The sequence below is a fragment of the Coffea arabica genome, chromosome 2c, assembly GCF_036785885.1.
Source record: "Coffea arabica cultivar ET-39 chromosome 2c, Coffea Arabica ET-39 HiFi, whole genome shotgun sequence".
Classification (NCBI taxonomy): domain Eukaryota; kingdom Viridiplantae; phylum Streptophyta; class Magnoliopsida; order Gentianales; family Rubiaceae; genus Coffea; species Coffea arabica.
The window spans coordinates 28,086,073-28,096,908 of record NC_092312.1 but is presented as its reverse complement, the minus strand read 5'-3'; the positions used below and the strand labels follow the sequence as shown (position 1 = coordinate 28,096,908).

At 34.4% G+C, this 10,836-nt stretch overlaps 1 protein-coding gene across 2 annotated transcripts; it reads right to left on the bottom strand.

Annotated features, from left to right (window-relative positions):
• Positions 1–789: 789 nt before the first annotated feature.
• On the bottom strand, positions 790–10,252 carry LOC113727109 (polyamine oxidase 1-like). 2 transcript variants are annotated; one of them, XM_027251110.2, is made up of 10 exons: positions 10,015–10,252; positions 9,650–9,899; positions 9,157–9,294; positions 8,931–8,992; positions 8,666–8,820; positions 5,438–5,581; positions 3,838–3,987; positions 1,613–1,867; positions 1,424–1,505; positions 790–1,342 (listed from the first exon to the last, which is right to left on the bottom strand). In XM_027251110.2, the coding sequence occupies exons 1-10, from the start codon at positions 10,070–10,072 to the stop codon at positions 1,134–1,136; spliced, it is 1,503 nt and encodes a 500-aa protein (XP_027106911.1). In that variant the 5' UTR covers positions 10,073–10,252; the 3' UTR covers positions 790–1,133. The 2 variants fall into 2 exon arrangements, with proteins under 2 accessions (XP_027106911.1, XP_071931733.1); XM_072075632.1 differs by lacking the exon at positions 5,438–5,581.
• Between the last annotated feature and the right edge of the window lie 584 nt (positions 10,253–10,836).

The window sequence follows — 10,836 nt, the reverse complement described above, 5'->3', positions numbered from 1 at the left end:
GCTATTTCAGTTATAAAGGTGTCACCAATTTTTGTATATTGAAATTCCATTGGGTGCAACATGAAAAATTTTTCGTATTGGTAAAAAGTGCATAATTGTAAAATTAACTCATGATATATGTATGAAGACATACAGATGAATAAGGGTTCTTTTGTCCTTATATATTTCTCCATTTTCTAGAGAGTATCTATTTTTTGAAATTGATTTTTTTTCTTGCAATCTCAACTAATGACTCATGAGAAATTTTTCATGCTTCAAATAAGAAATTTTGATGCGTATAATAATTGGAAATGGAGTCCAAGAGTAGGTAAATAGTTTTTAATGAGCAATTTTTAATTCTAATTACCAATACTATTAAAATGTAATCAATTGGAGTGTTTTACTTCTTTTAATTAGTGTCATATTAAAATGCAATAATTCTAATTAAAAGACATGAAGGTAATTTAGGGATAGCTAAAACGAAGACAAAAAAGTGTTTATACTTGCACTCCCTAAAACCAACATTCATACTTTTTATATACTAACGATAATGATTAAACTTCCCTAATGTGTAAATCTTGCAAGAAACTTTGTCTGGAAATTATGCATACTGATTTGCTATCTTATTTCGTCTGTATTGCAGTGAATTAAAGCTTTCCTTGTGCCTTATATTTACAGCACTTACCCTCTGTCACTGGGGCTTTTAAAATTTAGTTCTACATGGCACTTGTCTGTCTACTTCAGCCTAGTCTCTAAAAAGTTAAAATTAGCCTTATCTCTAACAGGAGCAAAAATATGCTTGAACACCCGTTTGGAATTAAAAAAGATTGTCATTCATGAATCAACATCATCTTAGTTACACTTAAATCTCGTCAGTGACCCCTCCAATACATGCTATATTGAATAATCTAATGCATAACCAAACAGATTCCAATCAAAGTGATCCTCCCGGAGCCTCCAGTTGCATTGTTACCTATTCAGGAGATGAAATTCACTAATCATTTACATAATTTCTTGCTCTTCTTCCTTTCTTGGTGTTGCAGAACATCCATGAATTGGATTATATTCTTCCCTCAAATCTGTCAGGCGAATTTCGTTCCTAATAATGAATTGTTATCTCTGTCAAGAAGTGTATATCCAACTGTCCACTTAAATCACACAATGGCCTCCGGAAGGCCTAGCTTACTACTACTAAGAAAGAGTTTTCTAGGTATATCATATTTGTGGAGATTTGATACTGCATCTGGTTGAGCTAAGGATTCTGTCAGAGCAAGCAAGGGCTCTAGGAGAAAAGCCTGATTTTCATTCTTTCTTCCCTTATCCTTCCTCATTTCATCCAATAGAGCTTTACTTGTGTCTATGCCTGCTCAAAAATCATGGTGATATGAACTTTTAGAACTGAGATTAATCCAACCGAGGATACTGAGTTATATGCATCAGTTACCTGAAAGGTAAGCTCCGTGCACGTAACCGCTGAACTTTTCACTTGTGTGCTCTCCTGTGAAAAACACCCTTCCAACTGGTGCCTGCAGCCCAAAAAAACTAGAAAACATTACAAATTTGATAGAAAATCTAAGGCAACCAAAACCTAATTTAATCAACCCTGCAAGATTGTAATAGGTACAATGTAGACCTTAATGTCATCAACATGTTGGTGATTAACATAGATTGGATAGTTGCTATAGCTGCCGCGCTGGAACCGATTGTTCCACCAACGTGGTACAAGAATGTCGAGAGCATCTGGTATTTCTGGTCCAAACATGTTCCTCAGAACTTCCATGGCTTCTCTCAAGGTTTCTTCATCCGGTTGAGCTTCAACGCGTTTTGACTCCCCATTTGTTAATGTCACCACCAGTATATTTGACCCCGGGTATGCGTTCTCCATGTGCTGATCAAATTAAAACAGATCAACAACAACCAGCTTGGTTCAGTTTGGTGAGTAGTGTTTTAGAATACAAGTTACATGATTAACACACAAAGTCCTGCAGCAACCACATTTAACTGCTCTAAGGTAAATGAATCATTGCAGAATAAGCCTGCACTCGGGGTAATCTCTGCATCTGCTATGACTAGATTAGTACTAACATTACTGAAAGTGTTCCAGAATCACATTGCATCTCCAAACATTGACTGATCTTAAGCACACAAATCATCCCAAAAGAACCCTGCAGTACTAGTGCAATCCCCATACTAGCTATAATTCCAATGTTACTCGAGAAGTCTCGAATTTATAAATAAAGCAGAAATAACAGATGTAAGTATTTATTTTCCTGGTGCAGCTAGACTGCCATATATTTTTGTATTGGAAGAATGATCAAACTATAAGTATAGTTTCTATAAAGAGTTGTGACAGATTGCTGACAGTTTTTAAAGGGCAAAAAAGTAATTGGCACGAGGACAAAAACGTCATTAGCACAAAGCCCAGAACATTACAGATATGTATATTAACTAATCAAGGATCTTGACTAGACTATCATAAGGTAAAAGACAGCACACTAGAGAATCTATAGCAGAATATTGAATCTGCACTTCATGTGAAGAATGAAATGGCAAGAATATTACAAGTAAACCCTCAACTTCCTCTAATCAGCCTTTTAATAAAATTTAAAAAAAAAATCAACTACTAAAAAGGCCAAGGGAAAAATAACGAAATAAAAAAAAAAAAAAAAGAGCAAATACAAAGATGATGTAGCATGACCTATTCAATGTAGCAGGACAGGAAACTCTTAGAGGTTAAAATGGTCATATAGTTGCTCTGATCAAATTGACTGCCTAGTGACAGAAAATCTATAGCATGGAAATAAAGCCATCTGTGCAGGATTGGATGTTTTCTCATATCAATGAAAAGACAAAAGCAAAAATTTAATCAATATGATCACAATCTCTAGAGATACACGACAGATGTAGTTAGCTGAAAATAGTCTCCAATTAGTTCCTGTAATTGTCCCATCTTGTCATATAAAAACAAAGCCTGCCAAACTGGACAATCTTATTTTATTTGGAAATTATGTGAGAGCAATCTTCCACACTATTGTCCAAAAAACACGTACACAAAACACTAGATTAGAAGGGTGTTGTGAGGGGCAGAATTCTTCTAAGAAGTGGCATTGCTGGATTAGCTTATTTTAACATTTGATTTGTTATTATTATAAAAAAAAAAAAAAACATTTGAATTATTGTGCCAAACTGCTATTCAAAACAAGCAAGATGTAAGCTGCAAAAGAAACTGTAACATAAAAGAAGCCATTTGTTTGAATCTTATCAGCCAACCCTTTATTTTTCAATTTTTTTTTGTTGGGGGGGGGGGGGGGAAGGGGGTTCAGTAGGAGAGAGATCTCTTCATTGATTATTCTTCCAAAGGAAAAGAAGAAAATGTTTTAATCCTGAGTTCAAATAGTTCGTCCCGCTTCCCGCTTCTTAAAATCCCGCCCCTCCCCTGGTGAAAAATTAAAACAAAAAAATAGTTGGAGGGAAATGATTCATCTTGTTGAACTAGTTAGGTCTGTACAGAGTATAATTTTCAGTTAGCTCACCAAAAATAATATTTTACAATAACATAGATGGCTCTCAAGTCACATTGAAAATAGAAACTTCCTATAACAAGCAAGTACAGCCATATAGGCAACAAAAAAATAAATAAATAAAGAAAAGGATCATATTCTTTGACGTCATGAAAGAATTGCTTATAATAAAAACATGACATAATCCAGCAAAAACCCAAAATGGAACAGAATGGCCTTTTATGCATACACCATTTGCTAGAAAGTTAGAAAATAATACCATAGTATACATTTTATATTATGTATACATCATTTTTTGTATGTATTATACTACAAAGAAAAATGTAATTGTACCAACCTGCCAGAATGTATAGTAGCCTCTGCGCTCATGGGCATAAATGAAAAACTCCTTTTCAGGCCCACAAGGCCAAAACTTATAGGGAAACTTCAAAAAGATCTTTGTATACACCATAACATCACAATTGCTAATGGCTTCTGTTTTCCATCTCTGTTGCATTATTTTGAAAAACTGTATCAGTATTCAATTCAGGGACTCCATGATTGAGAAAGCTCATAACATTTTTCACATATAAGGGACCACAAAAACAAATTGCATCTGTATTTGAATTATGAAAGTAGGTACATTTTTATGGAATTGTCCAAGGCACATTGCAATTTGGATGCAAGAGCAAGAAAGGCAAACTGAAAACAAAAAAAAAAAGGGGGGGGGGGGGGGGAGGGGAAAGAGATAGAATAAACCACAAATTTTCAGCCTAACTATTTTACAATTATTATTTCATATCAATTATTTCAGCCTAAACTCTTAATTTTTTTTTTCAAGTATATTAAGTCACATATAATAGTCACTTTCACAGATTATTAATACATGAGCTCTTCCAAGCAAGCATGATTTTACAGCCCCATCAACTCTGCCATTCACTTTCAGCTTTTTCTATGAAATTTGAAGGCATTTGAGGGTGGTGGTGCCTATGGAGATGATGCCCACATTGACAATTGAGCAGAAAAAGTGTTCAACCAATACTCCTTAAAGTAGCGCAAAAGAAACTAAAAATCCCATACCCCATTATTCATCATTCATGTTGCTTTTTTCTTTTTTCTTGTTGGCTTACTTTAAAGAAAGAGCAAATTTCTTTAATGTTGCCTGCCATGTTTAATATATATATATATATATACATATGAACCCTGAACATCTATGACCTATTCCACAGACCAATTAAGCACTAACTACTACTAGAATATTGAACCATAGCCTGTCTCAATACTGTGGACTGTGCAGATGCAACCCCTGGTTTTGCACAAGGGCCAGACACATAAATAGATGGATAGATTGAAGAAGAGACAAGTATACAACTTTTGATATCTTAGAAGAAAGAGTCCTGCAGATTCATTTCAGTATAGCAAGGGGGAACTACATTTAATAAAGGCAGCTAAACTGTCCATCAATAATGGCCTCCTCTTCAACCTAGAGACATTTATTATATGCAGACAGAATCCCACAACACATGATTGTCAAGGCAAATAGCAAAAGAAAGAAAGAACCTAGTCAATCTCTACGTGTAAATACTGTGCAGGTGAGCAACTTCGGTTGTCCAAAACCTATAAAAATGGACCCATAACTCCTACTGGCCATGACAACATTGCAGGAGTTAATGTGCATTGAATGGTCAAGATCTCACTAGTCCCTTTTGGTCAATAGTGTCCTCTGCAATTGATTTGTGCAATCAAAAACTTGTTTTACTTGCATTGGCAAGTTTCTAGGTGTCAAGAATCATTGCATGATCATTTATTATGCAGAAGTATATTTTAATCCAAGAAAAAAAAAAAGAAGAAATTTCTAGGGTATATGTACATATATATATTTTTTAACTTCTTAAGGGGACCAATAATTGAATAGAAACTGATGGATTAAGATCTTAATGAAGAAAGATGAGACGTACGGGTAAGGGGGGTCTGAAGGAAATAAGGTTGCTTTGGAGGACACCAATGCTAACGGACAAAATCACGTAATTGGCTTCGTAAACGCAACCATCCTCCGTTGTCACCGAAACGCCGTTTCTCGAGTGCTGTAATTCCCGAACAACCTGCCCCAATCATCAATTCCATGCACAAGTTGACAACAAAACAAGAAATTAGTCAATTTTTTTTCACTACTATAATTGTGCATTTATTTGTCTGCAAGTATATCTTAGTCCCTCGTTCCATTTCATTGTTAACGTAGTCATATTTTCACTTTCTGAATGTTTCAAAATAAGATTTCGCTCTCTAAAAATCAATACAACATTTTAGTATTAATTTTTCTACTTTACCGTCTGAAAAATTAACTTTTTTCACGTACCAATACCTTTCTTGTACTTTCAAATTTTGAATCTGAGAACAATATTATAAAATGACCCAAATCTAACTTGCTAGAATATAATTTGTTTGGATAGAACATTATTTGAAATAATTATTTAAAATAATTACTGTAATACTTTTTATGATGTGATTTATATAAAATAAAAAAATAATTAAAATATAAAAAGATGAATTGAACAATATATTTTGATGCAAACAAAAAAATTTTTGAGAAAAATTTACTATCCAAACATAGCCAATTAATTAATTACATCATCACTTAAAAAGTTGGCTTCTCAAATTATGGATGGGACGGAGGAGGAGGACTACGAGCAATGCTACTGTTAGGATATCAAGAATGCAATTGCCGAGGCTGCCAATACCGGTAATGTCACCATTAGGATACTCAGAAGTCAAACCAAGAAAATCTGTGCCAGTTAGTCCTATTTTTGTGACTTAGCTTTCAAAAATGTGCAGTGGAACCTATAGGCTATGACCTTTTTGTTTTTGCCTGAGATTCGATACATTGAACTGGCCAAGAAATTCCATAAAATTCATTGAATTTTCTACCCACAAGAGCAAAATCAATATGTCATCTTAATGAAGTTAAGTGTCTAATGTATGATGTAGATAGTTCCAATCACTAATGCCCTTTAATTGCCAAAATCCGAAATGGAGTCTACATCCCAATTTCTCCTCTTCAAGTTGTCAAAAAAATTTCTCTTTGCAACTTTTTCAAGTCAAGTCATGTTTAAGTACCTGATTTTTGCACTAGTATGAAATACACACTGTTGCTATTTTTAGACTAGCAAGGTGACATGCAATTTAGTGTATACCAGTATCCTAGTGGTAAATGTGAAAATTATGGAAGAAAGAAAGATGAGGCAAATGTCAAGGCAGCACATTGAATGAAGAAACTGACAAGACTCTTATCTTCTCCATGCTCCTTGTTTTGTGTTGATTTGACTGGCTACTTGCATATTTAATTTCTCTCATGAGTAAAAGGTCGTCCATAACGCATATGCATAGAAATATACAACTATTCCAAGATGGTGGATGTGGGGACTGACGTAGGTAAAATTGTGTAGCACTAAACAGTACATAATTAAATAATCTACTTCAATATTAAATTACCAAAGAAGAAAAATAGAAATCACCCGAACTTACAAACCTTAATAACAAGTGAAAATGTCACACATCACTTTTTTTCTAAATAAATCACAAACAGACTTCTGCATCTGTTTTATAATCTACAACTAATTCTATTCGAATCGGATCGAATCCCTTACGAGGATAAACTCTCCTAACATTATTCTTTCTATTACTAAGGATTTTAAATCTGAAACCTCATGGTTAAGGAATGCAAACTCGTTGGTGCACATCACCTTATTCCATAAGTTTATTGTGTCCGTTTTTCTTCTTTGTTTCTCATCTCCATGATCACAAAATGGATTGAACATTCCAATTTTTGTATCTTGCAGGGAGAAAGAAAAGTGTAGGGCATCAAAAGAAACAAATTGAATTGCTATAAAGGGAGCGACGTCGATGTCTAGATGCCTGATATATGCAAACAGGATACCATTTCTAAAATCTAAACATGAATTTCCATGCTTTTAGAACTCAAGAAGTAGGCAACATTTTTTTACCAATGTACTTCTAGTACGTCCCAAAAACTTGACTAACTCCGAAAAGGGAAAAAGTAAGGAGCTAATTACCTGAAAGACTACAGTATTATTTCTAATCAAATTGTGATTGTAACAAAGAACCAAGTAAATTAGATTACTTAGAAATGATATTGAAAAGCTTCCCACATGGACTCTTTCAACCTACGACTACAGCCCACTTCCCAGTTCTTTTACTCTACCAAAACATCAAAAACTATTGTTTAGATTGCATTTTTCTAGATTTTTTTTGTAGAAAAATTACTGTAGCGATTTAATATATGTAAGGTAAAAAAGTGATGGGAAAATGTGTTCACGGAAAACGTATCAATTTTTCTTTGAAAAACTGCTGTCCAAACAGGGCATAACTTCTTTAATTAACTAGGAAAAAAGATATTGAGCATCAATTTGTTTAAAAAGATGCCCAACTACAGCATTACAAGCAATACTTTTTAATATCCATTTCCCTTATGAGATACCCCATTCACCAATCTTGAACCAAGATTTGTGATATTTATTCCTGAATTGTAATAAAATATGAAAGTGCACGGCCTACCAAACTGGATGACATAAAACCAAATAGGTACCTATCTAAACCAACAGTAAATAAAGAATAGAGAAAAGGGCTTTGAGAACAAAGTCGCTTTCTGTATACACTTAAAAGGTAGGTCGATCGATCTCAACAGCAAGAAAACAAAATATATATGAGCGAAAGCAGTGCAAGAATACAAAAACTCTATTAGTTTTAGGTTTATGCACTAATCACTTTCCAACCCCTATTTTCCTTTTCACTACCTTTTAACTAAGCCAATTAGAGTATGTAACGTGTTAAGCTTTTCCAGCTCATGATTGGGTGATTTATGGGCAAACTAAAGCCAAATACATGATTAACTTAATTGCATTAGACAAGACAGTTTTTTTATAAAAAAAAAAAAAAAAAGAAGTAACACGTTCTAGAATTTTATGAACTTTGGTGTGCCACTACCTTTATTTATAATCGACATTGCAAAACTTGAGAGATAGAAATCTAAAATGTGATTTTCGAATGGTCGTTCGTAATGTTTGTCTTATAATGCAGAAAATAGAAGAGTTAGAAAAAGTAAAAAATTAAAAATTAAAAATAAAACTTTGACAATGATGTTTTAGTTTATAACTAGTAGTAATAAGTACCTTATTGAGTTTTAAACGGCTGTCCAATATCTTATCCTCCTTGGTAGTAAGAAAGGTTTCTGCCATTTTATAGAGCAAATGCTCATACCCTCTTTGGTCAGCAACCAAGAATTCTCTATCTCCAAAATCCACATATGTTGATATTGGTTCAACCTCTGTAAAATGTGTTAAAAAAAATAATTATTAGCCCAGCTTCATTATTTTCCATTGGGAAAAAACTTTCTCGAAAATTATTTTTTTACCGAGATAAATAAAGTTAATCGACCTGCCATTTCAAAATCATGCAGAATAAAGTCAATTGCCAGCTCAATAGGAGTCTTTGGAGTGCTGCAAGAAAAAAAAATAAAGAATCAAAATTATTACCCCTATACAATTGAAGAGAATCAATTAATGCAATGAATTCATGAGAAAGGTAAAAAAAAACATTTTTGGGTAAAAATTTTAATTTCCAAAAAGTAAAAAAAAAGTTAGAGGGAGAGAGAAAGTCATACGACGGCGTTTCAGCAAGAACTGACACATCATGAGCAGTGGAAGCGTCATGGTTGGCCTCCTGACTCAACCGCTGGATTGCGGAGTCCACCGCCTTTTTATATGAGTCCGCCGCTATTCCACTTGGAAAAATCTTCCCACTAATTTTATCAATTAAAACCACAATCAACATCAAAACAACCCAAAAAAAATACAGAAAAATATTAAGAAAACAATGTTAAAAAATTCATGACAAAAAAAAGGAGGAAAAAAAGAAAAACAGCCCAGAAATTATTAGAATTCAAGAAAAACAATGAGAAGAAAATGCTAGCTCACTCAACCGCCACCTAAACTTTACGAGCAGAAAATAAGAAACTATACAAAATTTCTTATTTTCTGCGTTTAATTTCTTATTCCCTGAATTTAATTTATCGAGCGAATTAAGCTCAGGGAATAAGACTGACAAACTTTTAGGTTTGCCAAAAGAAACAAAAAACAACAATCAAGAATGCATACCTCCGATCATAGATGTTGTAGCGGGCGTAGCTATAATCGGAGAAGCAAGTGCGGAGGTTGGATTGTTTGGCGAGTTCCCAAACGGGGTTAGATTGTTTGCCACCCACACCGGCAATCCAACCGGCGCCGAGCTCAACCGTGACCTCGCCGAATTCCTCCTTCCTTACCCTCCCGCCTATCCGGTCTGACGCCTCCAATATCAACATGTCATCCACGCCATTTTCCGCTAACACCTTCGCCGCCGATATCCCTACGTGTTCAGATGCATGCAAAACGTTTAAAACAATAACGAGGCTATGAATTTTTACGGTGAAAATCAAGAGAAGCACGTCCAGTTGAGCGTCTCTGTATCAAGAATTACGCACCTGAGATACCTGCCCCGACTATTATGACAGAGCTGCGGGGATTTTTGTTGTTGTCCATGGAAGATTTGAGCAAGTAGAGGGAAGAGTGGAGGAGCTCAGAGAAATGGTTGGGGGGAAGAGAAAGAAAGATGTTTATGATGATGAGTAGTGAAAGATGAGGTATCGTTTGTGTTGTCCAGAGGGGAGGTAATAGCGGGAGACCGTTTTTATAGTTTCTTTCTTTGCTAGCTCCCTCCTCCCCCACTTCTCTCCTTCCTCTCTCTTTCTCGTTTATTGTCCTATATATATTTTTTTAAAAAAGGGTACTTGTTGGTGTTACCTTTTTCTTAAGAAAAAAAATATAAACTTTTAAAAATGATTAGACAGTTAAGGCGACTGGTTCGAATTTTAGAGTTTTTATAGTGGACTTATTTCTTTCTTTAATGTTTTAATTCGTGCCTTCTCGGTCGCAGATTTATCTCCGTGAATAAATTGGATATAAGAGATAGACAAGTACGATTGTATTTTGTGCAGTTGTACATAGCTCTGATGAATTCTCACGGATGAAACCGACAAATACCATACAATACAAACTTTGTGTGTAATTGTGTCGAGTTATTGATTTGTTATAGGTTTGGTTAATACTCAAAACAATAATGATTGTACTTGTTAGTTTGTTTTTTTTGTAAATATTCTCACAAATGAGAACAATAATATATCCATATGATACAAATGGTGTGCGCGGTTGTATCTGGTTATTGATTTACTGTAGGATTCGGTTGATAGTTATACAAATTTGTTCTAACATGTGTTGCTTGTTTGTGTACATAAATTCTCATAAAT